At 51.8% G+C, this 20,145-nt stretch overlaps 1 protein-coding gene across 1 annotated transcript; it reads right to left on the reverse strand.

Annotated features, from left to right (window-relative positions):
- Positions 1-10,680: 10,680 nt before the first annotated feature.
- Positions 10,681-19,621, reverse strand: CDC37 (cell division cycle 37, HSP90 cochaperone). The gene is made up of 8 exons (XM_041764014.1): positions 19,428-19,621; positions 14,050-14,331; positions 13,596-13,704; positions 13,367-13,482; positions 13,159-13,281; positions 12,506-12,688; positions 12,341-12,412; positions 10,681-11,273 (listed from the first exon to the last, which is right to left on the reverse strand). The coding sequence occupies exons 1-8, from the start codon at positions 19,527-19,529 to the stop codon at positions 11,118-11,120; spliced, it is 1,143 nt and encodes a 380-aa protein (XP_041619948.1). The 5' UTR covers positions 19,530-19,621; the 3' UTR covers positions 10,681-11,117.
- Positions 19,622-20,145: the final 524 nt, after the last annotated feature.

Raw genomic sequence — 20,145 nt, forward strand, 5'->3', positions numbered from 1 at the left:
CCACCCAGCTGGATGAAGACACCCCCTCCCACCCAGCTGGATGAAGACACCCCCTCCCACCTCGCTGGATGAAGACACCCCCTCCCACCTCGCTGGATGAAGACACCCCCTCCCACCCAGCTGGATGAAGACACCCCCTCCCACCTCGCTGGATGAAGACACCCCCTCCCACCCAGCAGGATGAAGACACCCCCTCCCACCTCGCTGGATGAAGACACCCCCTCCCACCCAGCTGGATGAAGACACCCCCTCCCACCTCTCTGGATGAAGACACCCCCTCCCACCCAGCTGGATGAAGACACCCCCTCCCACCTCTCTGGATGAAGACACCCCCTCCCACCTCGCTGGATGAAGACTCCCCCTCCCACCTCGCTGGATGAAGACACCCCCTCCCACCCAGCAGGATGAAGACACCCCCTCCCACCCAGCAGGATGAAGACACCCCCTCCCACCTCGCTGGATGAAGACACCCCCTCCCACCCAGCTGGATGAAGACACCCCCTCGGACACTGGGGAGGCATTTGTGGCCCAACTGCTCAGATCCTTTTCCTGATCACCTCCAGCCCAGTCCTCTGAGACCAGCAAAGTAGCAGCTTGGACATCTCACCTGACCTGAGTTCTAATCAACATACAGCAAGTCACTGTCATTTACTGAGAAGGCTACGCACTGAATGTTTTCATGCATTATCTCATTTGTTTTTTTTTTAATTTTTATTTATTTATGATAGAGAGAGAGAGAGGCAGAGACACAGGCAGAGAGAGAAGCAGGCTCCATGCACCGGGAGCCCTATGTGGGATTCGATCTCGGGTCTCCAGGATCGCGCCCTGGGCCAAAGGCAGGCGCCAAACCGTTGTGCCACCCAGGGATCCCGCATTATCTCATTTGATCCTGGCAGCAGTCCTCTGGAGGCTTATATTGTCCCCAGTTTTCAGAGCAAGAACCTGAGGCAGAGAGGTGACAAAGACTCTCTCCTTGACTAAAGTAGTCTGAGCCTACTTGGCTAGCACTCAACCTTGGCCTGAGCCTATTTTTAGCCTGCTCATCCATCTGAGTAAAGAATCCTTTGTCATCCTTATATCACCCACCTTTGATATCTTTTTTTTTTTTTTCCACCTTTGATATCTGATCACATTCCTCCCAGTTGGTGTCCACAGAAAACCAGAGTTGTTCCGTGTGGAAAACCCACATATTGGATATCAGAAGTGTTGTAGGTAGGGAAAGTTTTCCTTTACCATGCTTTAAAGAAAGCTTTCGTGGGCTTCTCCTGTGGGCCCAGGTTTGAAGAACAACCGCAATAAACTACTCAAGCCAAGATATAAACCCTCACCTCAAGCCAAGATATAAACCCTCACCGCTCCCCAGAGGTACCTAGATGTAAATCAGCAAACCGTCTTTTTCTCTTTGCCTGCTCTGTTTTTCTTTGCAGTCTTTATGACAACCTGACATTTCATTGGAAGTTTCTTTGAGCACTGAGTTTAACGCCTCTCTTCCACTCTAGAAGGTCTGTGTGGTTCTCCACTGTATCCCCAACACCTGGAATTATACCTGGCACCCACTAGCTGCCTAAGAAGCTGGTGGGGGGACATCTGGGTGGCTCAGTAGTTAAGCGTCTGCCTTCGGCTCAGGGAGTGATCCTGGGGTCCCAGGATTGGGTCCCATATTGGGGTCCCTGCAGGGAGCCTGCTTCTCCCTCTGCCTATGTCTCTTCCTCTCTGTGTCTCTCACGAACAAATAGATTAATAAAAATCTGAAGAAGAAGAAGAAGAAGAAGAAGAAGAAGAAGAAGAAGCAGCAGCTGGTGGGTGCATGGCCTGAGGAGACTTATGGGCCTTAGCTGCTGTCCTTGCTGCAGAAGGGTTGGCCACGGCCTTCTGGCCTTGGCTTCCTCTCCGCCCCCAGAGGCATAGCTGCAGGAAACCAAAGGTGCCAGATTCTTCAACAGCCAGCTGGGTGAGATGGGGCAGCCTCCACTGGATCTGGAGGCTGGACCACAGAGCATGGGGTGAGCCTGGGACTGGGTGTCCAGAATCCCAGGGGCAGGGGGTGCGGGGACAGGAAATGGCAAGTGACTATCATGACTAATAATATTAATGATGGTAATAACCTCCGTAATGAGAATATAATAATAACTCAGAGTGTCCCAGACTAGATGCCAGGCCCAGGATTGGGTGCTTAGAATTCACTGAGCTCTCTCAGGTTCTTTTTTTTTTTTCTTTTTTTTTAAGTTTTATTTATTTATTAACTTATTTGAGAGAAAGAGAGAGTGAATGAGTGAAGGGGGTGGGCAGAGGCAGGAGAGGGAGAAGCAGACTCCTTGCTGAGCAGAGAGCCCAACATGGGGCTCAGTTCCAGGACCCTGAGATCATGACCTGAGCCGAAGGCAGACTCTTAACCAATGGAGTCACCCAGGCGCCCCTTTCAGGTTCTTTTAAAGTGAGACCAACACCCCCACATGACAGCTAAAGAAAAAAGAGACCAGAGAGGCTGCTGGTGAGGCTAATGTCCTGCCTCCAGGCACAAGTCCTCTTTTGCAAACTCCTCCATCACAGACCATATGGGACCAGCAGGGAGGCTCCAGCTCACCCCACCGACTGTCCAGCGTCTTGTTGAGCATTGAGCATCGTGCGTGGTCGTCGTGCGTGGTCGTCGGGGTTTGCCCAAGATTGAGGGAGATTCCCAGAGGGGACTTTCAGGGTTACAATTGGGACAGTCCTGAGCAAACTGGGACAATTGGCCATCCGTCCCTAGTTGGTTTTCAGGAGGAAGCTGAAATTGGGGGGTTTCCCTAACCCTGCAGGGAGGGGCCTCCTAGAGCTCCCACCAGACCAGGCAAAAGCCAAGGGTGGGTAAATTAAAAACAAAATCCCTTTGTGCTCTTTTAAATCGGAAAGTTCATGGAACAGTCAGCCCCTTCCTCCAAACAGCCATGAGTTTGGTCAGTTTTCTGGGAATCTTTCCAAGAAAAGGCAATACACTGTTGAGCACATGTAAATACATGCTTCCAGGAAATTCCCAAGAACAGCCTCAAACTAGATACTCTATGCTGGTCTCAGGAGGAAATAGAGGAGTTACACGAAGGCGGGAACCAGAAGGTCTAGGTTCAAATCCTAGCTCTGCCACTATGTGATCCTGGGCAAATGCTTAACTTCCCCATGCTCAGTTTCTTCCTCTGGAGAATGGGGCTAATTGGAGTCCCAAGCTCGAGATGTGTCAGGAACCTCAAATGAGCTAATACATGTAAGAACTTGGAACCAGGTGCAGAGTGAGTACTATTATCTTTTTTATTTCTTTTTATTTTTTATTTTTATTTTTTTTAAGATTTTATTCATTTATTCACGAGAAACAGAGAGAGAGAGAGGCAGAGACACAGGCAGACAGAAGCAGGCTCCATGCAGGGACCCCGATGCGGGACTCCATCCCAGGATTCTGGGATCATGCCCTGAGTCAAAGGGAGACACTCAACTGCTGAGCCACCCAATGATCCCTCTTTTTATTTTTTAAAAGATTTTATTTATTTATTTATTCATGAGAGAGAGAGAGTGAGAGAGAGAGAGAGGCAAAGAATAGGCAGAGGGAGAAGCAGGCTCCCTGCAGGGAGCCTGATGCAGAATTCAATCCCAGGACCCCAGGATCACAATGGGAGCCAAAGGCAGATACTCAACCACTGAGCCACCCAAGAGTCCCTATTTTTTCATTTAATGATATTTTTTGGTGATCTTTCCTTTCCACTGCATCTAGTTCTCTTTTGCAGAATCGTTTGACTAGGACATATTTCAGGCACTCGAAAAGGGGTTGGAAAGACATTAAAAAGTCAGCTAGGCAAAAGTGGGAACAACCCAGGTGTCCATCAATAGGTGAATGGATAACAAAATGTAGTATAGCCATAAAATGGAATATTCAATCATAACAAGGAATGAAGCTCTGACACATGCCACAATCAACCTTAAAACATTATGTTAAGTGCAAGAAGCCATATATGAAAGTAGATTATTCCAATTTATATGAGGTCCCTAGAGGAGTCAGATTTATGGAGAAGAAAAGTAGATGATGGGGTCCAGAAGCTGGGGGAAGGGGGACAGGGAATTAGAATTTAATGGGGCAGAGTTTCAATTTGGGAAGAAAAAGGAATTCTGGAGATGGATGGTGGGGATGGTTGCACAACAATGCGAATGTCCCTAGTGCCCTTGAACTATGCACTTCAAAGTGGTTAAAATGGAAGTTTTACACTATGTTTATTTTATTTTTATTTATTTTTAAAAGATTTATTAATTTATTCATGAGAGACACAGAAAGAGAGGCAGAGACACAGGCAGAGGCTCCCCACAGGGAACCCAATGTGGGACTCAATCCCAGGATCATGCCCTGAGCCAAAGGTAGATGCTCAACCGCTGAGCTACCCAGGTGTCCCTACACTATGTTTATTTTAACATGATTAAAAAAGAAAAACAAACCCACTCAGGAAAATAAAACAGCATAAATACAGTGGAGAATCTATGCTTTCACTCCCCACTCTTAACCTGGGAAGGAGCAGCTGCTGTCCAGAGGTGCCATCCACTCCTGCCACCTAAGCAGTGAAGAAGGCTGCTTTCCATTTACACAACACATATCTCTCAAGCATCTGTGGTGGATTTGGCCCTGCTCTAGATCTCAAGGAACATCGCAGAGAGGAGAACAAATAAAATTTCCTGCCATTGGGATACCTGGTGGCACAGTCCATTAAGGATCTGACTCTTGGTTTCACCTCAGGTCCTGATCTCAGGGTCATGGGATGGAGCCCCAGGTCTGGCTCCTCCCTCAATGGGAGTCAGCTTGAGATTCTCTCTCCCTCTGCCTCTGCCCCTCTCACTCATTCTTTCTCTCTCTCTAATAAATGTATCTTTAACAAAAATTAAAGTCTGGGACACCTGGGTGACTCAGTGGTTGAGCATCGGCCTTTGGCTCAGGTTGTGATCCTGGGGTCCTAGGATCAAGTCCCCGCATCAGGCTCCCTGCAGGGAGCCTGCTTCTCCCTCTACCTATGTCTCTGCCTCTCTCTGTATGTCTCTCACGTATAAACAAACAAACAAACAAAATTTAAAATTTTCTTTTAAAAAATTCTCTGCCCCTGTGGCATGGATATTCTAGGTGAGAAGATAGCAGAGAAGAAGGATAAATAAGTAAAATATGCAGTGTGGCTGATGATGACATGATATGGACAAAGCAAAGCAGGGATTTAAAATTTGAAATTGGGTGGGAATGGGGGTCTGCAACCCCTTTTCTGACCTGAGGGAGCTGGGGTGGAGCCATAGTGATATCCAGGGAAACGTATACCAGGCAGGGAACAGCCAAGGCAAAGACCTAGGGAGAAAGCCTGTCCTTGGCCTTTATGAAAATTCTATCCATATGCTGGACTCTGTAACTTGCTTGCATATATTCCATATACATATATATTAGTATATATAATTTAATTTTTGTAATTTTGATATTATACTGACCATACAGTTCTGTTTTTTATGTAGTTAATGCTTTCATTAGCATTTTCTCATGCTATTAGAAATTCTCCGTAAGCATGAAGGTAAAAAATGTAGGTCATTACAAGAAAATAGGGGTGAATTTGTCTTTTTTCTTTTTTTGAGAGGCAGGGAGGGGCAGAGTGAGAAGAAGAGGAAGAATTTCAAGCAGACTCCACGTCCAGCATTCAGCCTGCTGCGAGGCTTGATGCAGTGGGGCTCGACCTCATGACCCTGAGATCATGACCTGAGCCAAAATCAAGAGTCATACGCTTACCAAGTGAGATAACTTTGTTGAATAAAGACCTTTTATCCCCAAGGTTAAAAAAAAAAAAAAGTCATATGCTTAACTGACTGAGTCACCTAGGTGCCTCTTTTTATTTTTTTAAATGGAGATATGGGGCAGCCCGGGTGGCTCAGCGGTTTAGCGCCACCTTCAGCTCGGGCATGATCCTGGAGTCCCAAGATAGAGTCTCACGTCGGGCTTCCTGCATGGAGCTTGCTTCTCCCTCTGCCTGTGTCTCTGCCTCTGTCTCTCTCTCTGTGTCTCTCATGATTAGATAAATAAAATCTTAAAAAAAAATAAATGGAGATATGCCATCTATATTTCTGTTCATAAATTTCACCCACGTTGTGGGGGGCACTCTATTTCTCTTGGCTTCACTGCTCTATCCATGCAACATTTGCACATTAATAGGCTACAATTTATCTGTCTCTTCTCCCATGGATGGACAATTATGTGGTTTCCAAGTGGTGCCAAGAAACATTCCTATACTGTCATTCTTCCTTTTTATAGAGTTACTTCTTTTAAGTAGTGATTCATTCACATGGTTCCAAATTGAAAAGACACAAAAGGATTTTGAGGACAAGTTCTTACTCTCCTTCTGGGCCCCTGACATTGGATTAGTGAATTCAAAATATGTTTACGCTTCAGTGGTTCCGAAAGTTAAATGCAGATTACCATACAATCCAGCAACTCCACATCTAAGTGTACATGCAAAAGAAAGCAGGACTCAGAGAGATTTGCACACCCATGTTCACAGCAGTATTATTCACAGTGATGAAGAAGTGGAAGCAATTCAAGTATCCATTGATGGATGAATGGCAAACAAAATATGGTATATCCTACAAAGGAATATTTTTCAATTCTAAAATAACTAAAATAAATGAAATTGATACATGCCACCCCATGGATAAACCTTGAAAACATTATGCTAATCGAAATAAGCCAGTCATGAAATTACAGATATTTTATGAATGGGGGTTAAGTGTTTTAACGTGAATAGTTTCTTATACTTAAAGCCACTGAATCACACGCCCCAAAACAGTTAAAATGGTAATTTTATGGCACGTACATTTTACCACAATTTAAAAACACACACTTATAGAGCACCTACTGTGGCTGTGCTCTAGGACGTGAGGATTTAGCAATGAACAAAACACCAGGATCCCTGCCTCCAGGGAGTGGACATAAACCAGATAAATAAATAAATAAATAAATAAATAAATAAATAAATAAATAAATAAACCAGATAAATATGAATAAGCAGGTTTTATGATATATTGAGAGATGGTCAGTGGTAAAGAAGTTAAAAGTTGGGCAGGTAAGGGGCTTCAGGGGGCTGGAGTAACTTCTAGATTCTGTCCCCAGCATCCAGTATATTTGTTGCCTATGAGCAGCTTTGTATTTTTAAAAAAGATTTTATTTATTTATTCATGAGAGACACACAGAGAGAGGCAGAGATATAGGCAGAGGGAGAAGCAGGCTTCATGCAGGGAGCCCAATGTGGGACTTGATACTGGGAGTCCAGGATTACAACCTAAGCTGAAGGCAGATGCTCAACCGCTGAGCCACCCAGGCGGCCTGAGGAGCTGTGTGTATTGAAGCTTCCTCCTGTGGCCACAAGACAAAGTGCTTTGCCCAGCTTCCACATCCCTGGCTTCAGGTGGGTACTTTTGATGGGGAAGCCTGGCCAGAGACCAGAAGTGGGAGACCCAGGAGGGGTTATCTATTCCCCTACTCCCTCCCTGCTGGCCACAGTTTGGGTAGTGGCTGTATCTCTGTGACCACATATTCTGCAAGGAGTGTCTCCCTTATGAGTTCTGCTAATTCCGTATCCTGCCCATGCACCTGAGCCCTGGATGTGGCTCCTCCCTGTGGTAGGCAGAGTAACAGACATCCCCCCCCACACATGGCCATGTATGAACTAATCCCTGGAATCTGTGAATATAGGATTCATTAGGGATCCTTAAAAGTGGAAGTTGGGTGGGGGGACTCCTGGATGGCTCAGTCGGTTGAGCCAGCACCGACTCTTGGTTTTGGCTCAGGTCATGATCTCATCGTTGTGAGATTGAGTCCTATATTAGGCTCGCACTGAATGTGGAGTCTGCTTCAGATTTTCTCTCCCTCTCCTTCTGGCCCTTTTCCCACTCTCTCTTAAAAACAAAACTAAAAATCTTAATTAAAAAAAAAAGTAGAAGGGGGGGCAGAAAAAGAAATCAGAGCGATGTGATATGAGGGCCTGACTTATCTTTGCCATTTTTGAAGATAGAACAGCCATGAGCCAAGGAATGTGAGCAGGCTGTAGAAGGTGGTCATGGCAAAGAAATGGATCCCACCCAGAGCTTCCAGATTGCAGCTCTGCCAATGTCCTGATTTTAACCCAGTGAGAGTCGTGTCAGGCCGCTGAGCTGCAGAAGTGTAAGACGATAAATTGGTGTGGAAGGCACTAAGTTTGTGGTTATTTGTTTTTTTTTTTAATTTTTATTTATTTATGATAGTCACAGAGAGAGAGAGAGAGAGAGGCAGAGACATAGGCAGAGGGAGAAGCAGGCTCCATGCACCAGGAGCCTGATGTGGGATTCGATCCCGGGTCTCCAGGATCGCGCCCTGGACCAAAGGCAAGCGCCAAACCACTGCGCCACCCAGGGATCCCGTGGTTATTTGTTATAACAGCTGTAGAAGATGGATACACTCAACACACATTCGTTGGTTCTCCAACCCCTCAATTGACATCAATCCTTTCATTACAGTTTGCTCAGTTAAACCCTTTTGAGTTGAATTCTGTTTCTCAAACTTAAGACCCAGCAATCCTGTCTCTGGGAATTTTTCCTACAGGTAGGATGCCTGCGCCCATGGGAGGCAGTGCACAGGGCTTTTTCTGGCTTGAAGAAACAGAAACTGGAACCCCCCACCTCATGAAACCAATGCTGAGATGGGCACCCCAAGGAGCTTTCCACACAGGATAGAAAGAATGAGGAAGTGCTGATGGAACGATAAAGGAAGGTCTGCAGGTCCTAATGGCTCAGCAGAAAAAAAGCAAGATGCATTTCAGACTGTAAAATGAGCTAAGTTTTAGTCAAAGAAGAGAGGCAATAAGAACACATTCAATTTTACAAAAAAAAACAAAAAACAAAAAACAAAACAAAAAAAAACCCTTGGAAGGAGTCATGAGAAACCGTGGACAGTGGGTTCCCATGGATTCCCATGACTGGGGGCAGGGAACCACTTGAGTGGAGGGTGAGCAGAGTCAGAGCTACTCCTGCTAGTATCTGATGTTTTAAATCCTAAGGACAACCGACACTAGGATAAGAGAAGTGAGGCATGAAAGCAAAGAGAGCGCCAAAAAAGCTCAGTAACCAAGATAAATACTTTAATGCAATATTTTTTAAAAAGCACAATTAATGTGGGAAAAAAAAAAACATGAACAAAATATTGAAATTTTAAGAATCAGTAACAGTGTTGTTACATTGGAGCCTGAGGCAAAAGGAAAAACCAGTAATATGGATTCTATCTTTGAAAGTTTTCACAGTAAATAATGAAGTTGCCAATCCTGGATGGATCCTGGATGGGCCAGGTTTATCCAGGACTAAGGATGCCTTCCTCCTCCCCAAGCCCTCCAGATCAGATCCCTGCCTGCCATTCCCATCACATTAAAGCTTGAGGTGATGCCACCAGGGTTTGCAGCTCACCATTGCCCCCTGGTGGCAATCAGTTTGGACACAACAGCATCTAGGGGTGCTTTGCTTTAGATGTTCAGAGCCCTCACCACGGAATGCAAAGGTCCGCTGAGGGCACTGTTGAATACTGCAGGACCAAAGACTGTGCCCTGCTGGTGCTCACAGCACAAGGGAGAGGACTACGCAGGGTGGCAAAGCTTGGCACACATCAGGTGAGGCAAGCTGCCTTGGCTGGGTGTGCGGGGCAATTCAGGTGGGTGGAGGAGGGCCCTGGGGGAAGAGGGGGCACTGAGCTCGTCTGAGTGACAAGCAGCTGCCTGGGGTGGGGTCTCCTGGGATTTTGGGCAGAGGGCTTCACTGCTTCATCTTAAACCCATGTCTTTGTGCATCTTATTCTTTAGGCCCTTTTGCCCCAAATATTTTGTTACTTAAAGGAGCCCCCAAGGGCTGCAGGGAAGGGTGTTTGGGTAGAGGAACAGGTATACACCAAGGCCCACATTTTGAGAATCTACGTGCCAGGCGCCCTGCTTGTCTGTGGCATGATCTCATTTTAGCACTACCCCAGGAGAAAGGCACTAACATTACTCACTGGGGGGGTGGACGGAGACAGTCAGTTGCCCAAGGTCACACTGATAAAGAGAAATTTAAAGTGCTCCAGAACCCGCAAGGAGGGAAGGCAGACAGGTGGATGTGAGATCAGGGCAGAGAGAAGACTGGGCAGACGGTGCAGGCCTTTATGAGCTGCAGAGGACTTTGGGCTTCTGCTGTCGGGGGGTGGGGGTGGGGATGATGTGCCTTGACTCACATGTTTATGGCTACCCTCTGGCCACTGCCTGTTGAGGTTTGATGTGGAAGGGGGGTGGGAGACAAGAAGCTGGGGCAGGCTGCAGGCCAGAGATGTGAGGATCTGGACCAGGGTGGAGGCCATGGACGCAAAGGGCAGTGACCAGAGATAGGGGATCCTCCTGAATGGGTGATGGCAGGGGGCTTGGGGGGCCAGCCAAAGAGTAGGGGATTGGGGACAAGAACTCTGATGTAAAGGAATCCCAGGGATGAATGTTCTAGGCAGTGGAATAGCATGTTCAAGAGCCTGGAATCAGAATAGAGGGAGCTGCCCAGACAGCTGGAGGATAAAGCCTGAGGCATCACAGGTCAGGCCTCTCAACACTCACTGGGTTTCCCTCCCATTCCAAGAGAAGAGCTGTGTCAACAGCCCTTGAGACGCCCCCCTGAGCATCTGAAATCCTTTATTGGAAGATCATTGCTGTTTACCATATAGAAGACTCACAGCAGATGAACAGTGAGAACAGAGCCCAGAGCGACCAGAGCAGGCCTCTGGGCTGGGGACCCTCCCCACCCCGCCCCATGGACCAGCCTAGCGACCTCCGCCCCTCCCTGGACCCCCAGGCCTTTGGCATAATGCTGATTGGGGGGAGGGAGAAGGAAGTAGCAGCCTGCAGGTAGTGAAGCCCCTTGACTCAAAGCAGACTTGAATGAGCACTGGAGGTGGGGGCAGTGGGGGTGGGGATAGGCCCTCTCCCGGCCCCAGGCTGGGCGGGAGCAGTGAAACTGGAAGAAGCCAGGAGCTGGGGAGATGGCATCTATTTTTGTATTCTGAAAAGGGGCACACAGGGGCCTGCAGGCAGGAGGGCAGCAGCTGGGGCGAGTCAGGCGCTGACATCCTTCTTGTCGCCTGCCTTGGGGCCAGCTTCCAGCAAGGGGTCCCCAGGGCCCGCCTCCTCCCCATCCTTGGCCTCGCTGGACTTGGAGTTGGGGACCCAGAGGCCGGAGTCGATGCAGCGCTGCATGTGGTACTTCGCATCCTGTGGGGAGAAGGGTGGCGAGTGAGGCCGGGACTGCCACCCATGGTGGCGCATCCTTAAACCACATCCTTAACCTTGCTTACTACTCATTCTAGATCAAAGCTGTCCAAAGGACTCTGCAATCATGGGAATTGTCTGTAATCTGCAGTGTCTAACATGGTAGCCACCAGCCATGCGTGGCTGCCAAGCACTTCAAATGTGGTTAGTTCAAGTGATGAACAGAACTTCACATTTTACTTAACTTGAACTGAAATTTAAATAGTGTACACCCAGAATAAAAGCTGCATGCCAATAAAACTGATAAACACAGGAGTGAGCTTATGAACCATAGTGTGAAGACGCTAGGTCTAGATATCCACTCTCATGGAAGCTTCTAGAAATCCAAGGCCAGGTCCTGTGACTAGACTTGTTTCACAAATGAGGAAACTAGTGTGGCCGACCAGTGAGCCAAACAGCAGGAATGGGGGCGAACCAAGATCTGTAAAGACACAAAGTCCCATCTACCAGCACCCTTGCTGTTCCTAGTCACAACAGCTAGGGCCACCTGGCTGGCTCAATCAGTAGAGCATGTGACTTTTGATCTCGGGGTCATGAGTTCAAGCCCCACACTGGGTAGAGGCTTACTTTAAAATACATGCACACATACAAACAACAGCTGACATTTACCATGTGCTCAGCACCCCCTCACTCCCGGATTTTCCAAGTTAGTATCCAAAGAAAACTGGGTAACCAAGGCTGGGGAGGAACACTCCTTCCTTGGACAAAGGTAGGATCAACCTGGTGTGCCCATTATGCTCATAAATGGCCCACGGGGGCAGTGACAGTGGCAGGGGATATGCTCAAAGTTCCAAGTTCACTGCTGGATAAAATCACACGGTAGATGCTCCATAGGCTGGCTCATGTGCTGGCCACACGGTTGACATGACCTCCCTCATTGCTCCGTGAAGCCCACAAGGGACACTTCTACCAGCGATGTGGGGAGGAGGGCTGGAGGGGGGCAGGGGACATATCATTTGCCCCTGACGCTCAGCTGGGCTGCTGGGTGGGCCTGGGGAGTGGTTACTCACGGTGGGGTCCATCTTGCTGATGGCATCTTGGAGCATCTGCACATCCTTCACGTCAAAGCATTTCTGGAGTTCCTGCGGGTACAGATGGGCTGGGGTCAGGGCCTCACTTCCTGGGGGTCCCGCCTGCTGCCCACCTGCTGCCCACCCAGGGCCGGGGAGCCACACCTCAGGTAGAGACTCATAGACTTCAACAGGGTCCAGGCCACCAGGACCCAGCCGCTTCTTGCGCTCCTCCTCCTCGTACTCCTTCATGGCCTTCTCGATGCGCAGCTTGGCGCGGCCCCGCACGCGCTCCTTGAAGGCCTCGAGTTCATCGTTGAAGCCCTCCATGTACTGGCGGTCAGCTGTCTGCAGGGTTGGAGGGCCAAGATCTCTTCAGAGGCTTGGTCCGTCTCTCCCATGGGCCCGCCCCCGAAGGCTGGTTTTACTGCTGACATGCTAATGACCATGTGCCTGCCTCGAGTCACAGACCTGTGATGCTCACCTCACCTATGTCCTCACCCAAGCTCTGATCGCTCGGGGTCATGAGTTCAAGCCCCTCATGAGGTAGCTCTGTGCTTCCAGGTGCTCAGGTGAGGGAACCCTAAGGCGTCCTTGACTCTGTCCCTCACCCCACGTCGGGACTGTCCACACACCCCGTCTTTCAAACCGGGGGCTGACTACTGGCCCCTCCATGTCTCCGGCCTCCCCTGATCAAACAGGTTCTGATCCCATGGCCCCAAGTCTGAATGGACCTGTGTATATCCCCCCTGTAGATGGAGGCTGGTGCCTTGAAGAGGCCCACACCCCACCCCACCCTGGCTCCCCAGGGACACTACCTTGATCTTAGTGAAGAACTGCCGGAAGCAGGCACGGGGATCCACCTTCAGGCTCTTAGCCAGCTCCAGGATGAACTGCATGACAATGGTCTGGTGGGCCACTTGCTCCATGAGTGCACATTTCTGCCAAAGGAGAAGAGGTAGGATGTCGCCAAGTGGTGGCCTCAGGGCAGGGTTTTCCCCTAGTCCCGGGGTAGACTCCACTCACCTCCTCCACCTCTAGGTCAATGCACCAGATGACCAGGTAGTTGGCTGTCTCCTCGCACACCAGGTGGACATTGTCTGATAGGTACTTCTGGCTGTCATCCCAGCGGCGGAGCATGCCTACGAGAAGGTGTTGGCAAGGTGCTGAGGGGCCCCAGAGGCAGAGGACCAGCCCCTGTCCTGTGTAACCTCCTAACCCCAGCCTGCCGGCCCCCTCCAACGGCCCAACTCACCAAAGTGCTTGATCTGTTTCTCGTACTTCTCCACGAAGGTTTTGTGTTTCTGCTCCCTCACCTCCTCCGACTCCTCCTCCGCCTGCTCTGGTTTGGTATTGACCATGCTCTGTGATGGGGCGAGAGGGGGAGTGGGCTGGGGCGAGGCCGCAGAGCGCCTCCAGCACGGCCGGGTGGGCCGAGGCCGCAGCGCCCATCCCTTCCACGGCGGAGGTGGTGACGGTGCCATGAGCATCAGTGTGGCGGGAGCGTGGGTGTGGCAGGTGTGGCCTCGAACTAGGGCCTTCGGGCAGATCAGAGGGGGGTACCAGTGGGGTGCTTCATCCACCCAGCCCCACACCTGTCCCTCCACCCTCTCCATGCCAGGCTGTCCCTCCCTTGAGCTGTCCAGGCCTTACCCCCACCTACCCCACCAGCCCCTGCATGGGGGGGAACCCTGCTGGCCCCCTCCCACCTTGCTGAAACCGTCCTTGCTGAGCGTGTCCACGTTCCAGGGCATGCTCTTCTCCTTCTTGCGCATCTCCTCCAGCTTCTGCTCCCAGCTCCGCTCCTCCTTGCGCAGCTGCTGAGCCTCGGCCTGCAGCCGTTCCAGCTCCACCTTGCTGCCCTCGCCCTCGGCCACCTCCAGCTCCTTCAGCTTCCGCTGGCACTCAGCCACCTTGCGCCTGCACTCGCGGCAGCCCCTGTCCAGCTCCTCCTTCTCCTTCTGGAACTGCTCCATGCGCTCCACCCGGGCCTGTGGGCAGACACAAGCCCTGCACTCTGGGGAAGGGCTGGCCCCTTGACCTCGGCCCTGCCCCACCCAGGGCTCCCACCCCCTGCACCTGGGATGGCCTCAGGGAATGTGTGCACCACCCTCTGTGCCCCCCTGGGGGGGCAGCTTCCATCCCACCAGGATACCTGCACACACCTTACTTTGTGTGTGTCCACCCCCACTCTGCTCAGAAGATTCTGTGGCATCCATGTCACTCAGAGCAGAAAATCAAGTCCTATCTATGATCTACAAGGCCCTGCACAATCTGCCCCCTCCCTCCAGTCACAGTAGCTGCTTTGTCTTTTCTTGAACCCACTTCTAAACTCAGGGCCTTTGCACTGGCTGTTCCCCCAGCCTGGAAAGTTCTCTCTCCAGACTCCCCCCACTGGCCCCCAAACCAGCTTACTCCCTCAGGTCCTTGCCATCTTGGCTCAAACATCACTTTACAGATGAGGCCCTTCCCTGACCACCCTGCTGAATGAAGATGGCAATCTCCCCTTACTTGCACCCTGTTTCACCTTCCTCCTCAGCACTCATTACCTGCTAGCGTCTGGTGACAATCTGGTGACAATTATTTACTGTGTTCTCAACACTGTCCCTCTCTGAGGAGTGGGGTCCCTAGAGATGGGGGATCTGCTCACTCGTGTCTCACACACAAGTGCACAGTCAAGGCTCAGGAGACACTTGTTGGATGAATAAAGTAAGGAAATACTGGATGGGGGTCTCAGGCCACCCGTCCTCCCCAGAGCCGCCCTCAGTGACACTCAGGTGCCCTCCCTTGCCCAACAACCTCCGATGCCCCCCCCCCCCCCCCCCCCCCCCCGCTGAGGCCTGTTCACTGGTCCTGTCCTTTCCTCCCTCTTTCCTACCCAATTCTGACGGCTTTCGCTTCTAGAAGTCTCTCCAATTTGGTCCACCCAGAGTACTACTCCTGGATGGCTGCCCAAGGCCCCATCAGCTATGTCTCCGGGCCAGCACACCCACCCTGAGCCTTAGCTCGGTGCCCACCGGCCTCCTGTCCCCCCTACCCCAGCTGTTGCTCCCCAGACCTCCTCTGCTGCTGCACCCCAAGTTCAGATGGTGCCCTCGTTCCCCCTCTCGCTCAGGTCCCCACTGGACTCTCTACCACATGACATGGCCCTGTCTGTCCTCCACCCTTGCTTTGCTCCATCATCTCCCCCAGCTCTCAGCAGTGCCTGCTCAATCCAGAGCCCCTGACTGAGCCCTGAGAGGTGCCACCACCTTCCACAGCTGTTCCAAGCTAGACTGCCAGTCTTGGAAATACGCACATCTGTCTGCAGCCCTTCTTGCCACCCCAACCTGGAGCTCAGATGGGATCCCGAAGCCTTACTCCAAGCTGCCCAAGTGGCACCAAGGCCCCAGGGGGCCAGGGTCCCACTCTCCTTTCCCAATTCTAGGTTGCAGGCAGATCCCAAATGCACCAGCTCGCTCTTGACTCTTGGACTCTGCAAAGGCTGCTCCTTCTACCTGGAACTCTCTTCCTCTCACTCCATGTCCTTTGGCCCCAGGTCTCAGCTTCTACAGAGCCTTCCCCAAGGGCCCCCCAGTCCCCATCACTGTGCCTCAAAGCCCCCTTCAAGATCATCAGACAGCATGATAAGACACTGGAGAACAGCCTCAGGGCCCCAGATGTGGAGTCATAAGCCGTGGCTACTGAGTAAAGGCTGGGTGTCCTTGCGTCAATCCCCTGACCCCTAGAGACCTCCGTTTCCTCATCTGTCAAAGGCAGACAACAGTACTGACCTCACCGAGTGGCACCAGGAGAAGCAAAGGAGATTTAAGTCAAAGTAGACAGTCCAGAGCCATGCTGGATGCTCGGCAAGCACCATTCCCGTGGCGGCGACTGCCATTACTATCCAAGGGGACAATCTCTCTCTCTCTCTCTCTCTCTCGACCATTCTGGGGCTCAAACAAGAAAGCATACTTCGAGTGTTTCGATCAATTTCCAACCCAGAGCACATGCTCAATACCTGGGAGTGGTTGTTACCGCACTGTCACATCACCCAGCTCCACCTCGTACTGGTGAGGTGACCTTGGCTAAGACACTTAAACACTTCTAGCCTTGGAGTTAGTTCCTCTTTGGGAAAAAAGGAGCATCAAAGGAGTTACTCCCAGGAAGCTGTGAGCAGTCCTACGTAATGAACACATTCCGCTGTCAGCATCACCATCCTGGCCACTGGCCCCAGAGTGGTTCACTAACTCACTTCGGGGCCTTCTTTGAGGCTGTATCTCCAAGTTCGAGCAGAGTCAGGCACGCAGTAGGTGAGAATGGGGAAGCCTTGAGCCTTCTCTAACTTAGCCCCACAGGACTGCTGACAGTCCAGAGTCTCACTTTCCCCAGCTGGGTCAAGGCCGAAAGGGCCCTTGCCTCCTGGAGGAGTAAGAGAGAGGCCTGGGGCTCTGCCATTTTTCCCCCTGGGGCCTGGGGTGCCCTGGGGGCTTCCTGCTATGGGGCTCTCTGGGGTTGGCATTCTAGCTGGCCTCGGGTGGCAGCTGGAGCCTACCACCCTGCTGGCTTCTGCTGGGCGGCCACCGAGCTCTTCCAGATGTCCTCTGAGTGGCCGCCAGGGAGACTGGAGCTAAATAAAGGCCTCCTGGAGCTGGTGGGGGCAGCAGCCTGCCCAGCACGGGCTTTCCACCTCTGGGAGGGGCTGTGGCAGCCTGGGTGTGACAGGGCCACAGCAGGGAGCTGGGACCTGCAGGTGTCACCACTTTCCAGCCTTACAAAGAACCCGACGCTCACAGAATCACAGCGCCATAGTTTGATGAAAGGAGTCCCAAGAAACTAGTTTAACAGTAGCTGTATCCGGACAAGGGAGGTGGGGCTGGGACACTCCCTTGTCTCTTTCTGGCACCTCTGGAATCTTTCTTTCCCGGAGCAGGGATTACCTAAACAATAACAATGACGGTAACTGCTAAAGTTTACAGAGAGCTTATCACGTGCCACGTGCTATCCTTAAGGACATCACACATACTCAATAGAGTAACCTCTCATAACAACCCTATCCGGTGGATACCCTTAATATTCCCAACTGGGGAAACCGAGGCACAAAGAGATCAAACAACTTGCTGGAGGTCATGCAGTAAGTCAGTGATTCAGGAGCCAGGACTGGAACCCAGTTGTGCAGGCTTGTGCTCAGAAGTGCAGCAGGCTACCTTTTTCCTAATCTTGCCTCCCCCTCCTATATGCTTACTCCCTCCCAGGCCCGGAGCCAAGTTCTTGTCAGGCCTAATCTCATTTCATTCTTCGGATGGTCTCTAGGGGCAGGAAAAGTAAAGCAGTAAGTGATAGGGCTGGGATTAGAACCCAAACTTGCCTGTCACTGAAGCGGGCTAGAGATGCTTCTCCCACCTCTCCCCCCGCCCCACCCCCACCTGACTCCACTACAGCCACAGGGTCCTCAGCAGGACAAGAAAAGGTTCTGTTCCACCAGGGAGGAATGCAGGGTGGGGAGAACTCTGCAGGAGAGGGGGCACTGGCTTCCCAACCAACAGGACCAAAATGCTCTCCACATAGCTGTATAGATTAACCTCTTTATGTGACAAAAGTAGGTACTCCGAAGAACAGTCTTTAGAGCTCTGCGTTGAGTCTTAAGCATTTCATAATAAAATGTTACACATGGCAAAAAATGGAAGTGCTAGAACTTTCTTCTTACATTCTCAGTGGCTTGCCTGGTAGGTATGTTACCCAAGAGTGCTGCTTTAAGGTAAGGGTTGGAAATGGGACTGGAGACCAGATGTAGGGACTAAAGACACCACAGGATGGGGAAGGGCCCTTCTAGGAGGTTCTGGATAAATGACTGGGAGTTGCCATATGCGAGGGTGGAGTGAGGATCCTAACTGGAAGGTTCTGAGAGGTATACGCCCTCAAAGTGAGAGTATAACACGCACAAGTATGTGGGTGTAGAAGCTCCGATTTGGGGGAGCAAGAGATTAGAATATTAAGTCTTATGAGAGCTGCTCTGTTGTCCTGTGAGCACTGCTGGGCAGGGAGAGAGACGGGACAACAAGCAGACAGGATTCTGGGATCTGGATTTGGGGGCAAACAGACAAAAAAAGAAGGGGCAGTAAATCTGGAATCAAATTGGGAGGGTCCTTAGAGCAGGCACATGTGGGTGTCTGAGAGCAACAGACCAAGCTGGGGTCAGGAGGAAGGTTGGGTGGGTTTGGTTGCTGGACTTGAGTTGGTAGAAGGCATTCCAAGGCTGCCAGAGGCTTCTACAGGAAACTGTTGGGGGTGGGTGGTGCCTGGGCCTGCAATACCAAGGAGGAGCAGGGGCTCTGGAGGGGCCGGAAGCCCTGTGGGGCAGGGTTTCCTGGTATAATGAGAAACGGGGTCCACAGTAGGTGACGCTAAAGAGTGGCTGGAATTTGAGACTCCATCAGAGGGGACCTGGTGGTCCGGTTTGGGCAAGCGGGTTCCAAAACTCCATCCTGGATGAGACCGAAGGCCCTGGTGGAGCATCCAGCTACGTTCTACGGAAGGGGTCCGGGTATGGGTTGGACTCTCAAGCCAAGAACAGAAACCTCAGGGGAGGGCAGGGTTCCTTGTTCTGTTTGGAGAAGGAATGGGAATCCCTGTCAGGAACCAGGGAGGAAGATCTCCGAATAAATTCAAAGCACCGAAGACTCTAGGATTTGGGGAGGGGCAGATGGTACATCCAAGATCAGAAATGTCTCCCGGAATAGGATCAGAGTCCAGGCTCCGAGGCAGAGTTTTGCGTGTTAAGTGGAAGGTCCCAGAAAGGATTGGGGGGACACCCCCCAAAGCTTCTCTTAGCAGTTTAGACTCGGAGGGAGGTGCTCTAAGGGTCAACTGGGAGCTCCACGCAGAAATCGGAGGGGAGGCCGGGGACCTCTGGTAGGGACTCAGCGCCCTGGCAATTCTGGGGTCTGGAGTCGAATCGAAGAGCCCCAAGCGGTACTGAAAGCCCAGACTATGCGCTGGGAATCCCAGGTGTCAATGGCGGGGTCCCTGGCAGTACTAGGGGTCAGAACTCTGGAGCGCAGTCCCGGGCGGGGGGGAGGGGGGAAGGGGACGGGCGCGCGCACCCTACCTGGTGCCGCCAGCGGAAGAGGCTGGCCGTGTCGATATTGGGGTGCGTCTCGTCCTCATCGTCAGACACCTCGATGTGGTCCCACACGCTGTAGTCCACCATCTTGCCTCGGCGGCTCAGCCCGCTCCGGCTCCGGGTCTGACTCTGGCGGCGGCAGCGCTGGAGACTCGGCCTGCGGAGCCCCGCCCCTTCCGCTTCCGCCCTGGCGCGCACGTCCCCGCCCGCGCATGACGTTACATCCCTAGTAACCGCGGTGGCGGCTGTGGAGACCCGCTTGCCTTAAAGGGTCCCGCGCACGTGTTCCGGCCCCCGGGAATCCCGGCAAAGACCCCGCCTCATTGGGCACGGGGCCTCCGCGGGCACCTCGTGAGGGTATACGGGCTGGCGATCCAACCTCGAGCCCCCCTCATCTCCAGCTGTCCCCCCCGTGCGCGTTTGCGGCGGCCTCGGGGGGCGGGGCCGATGGCGAGACTGTAGCAGAGGATTGTCCCCTTAGCCACGCCGCAGTGACGTCAGCCGGAGCCCACTGCAGGGGCGGGCTTCGGCGCGAGGACCTGTCCCTCTGCCCCCGGAGAAGAGGACCTAACCCTATGCTGGGGAGGGGTGTCTGATGAGAGCACCTTCCCAGGCCTGGGGTACAGAGCCCTGCCCAGGAAAGGTCTAAGTGGAGGAGGGACGTGGCTTCGCCCTTGTGGGGATCGGCTGTGGGGGCGATGTG

This window comes from Vulpes lagopus, chromosome 7 (genome assembly GCF_018345385.1).
Source record: "Vulpes lagopus strain Blue_001 chromosome 7, ASM1834538v1, whole genome shotgun sequence".
In the NCBI taxonomy this organism is placed as follows: Eukaryota; Metazoa; Chordata; class Mammalia; order Carnivora; family Canidae; genus Vulpes; species Vulpes lagopus.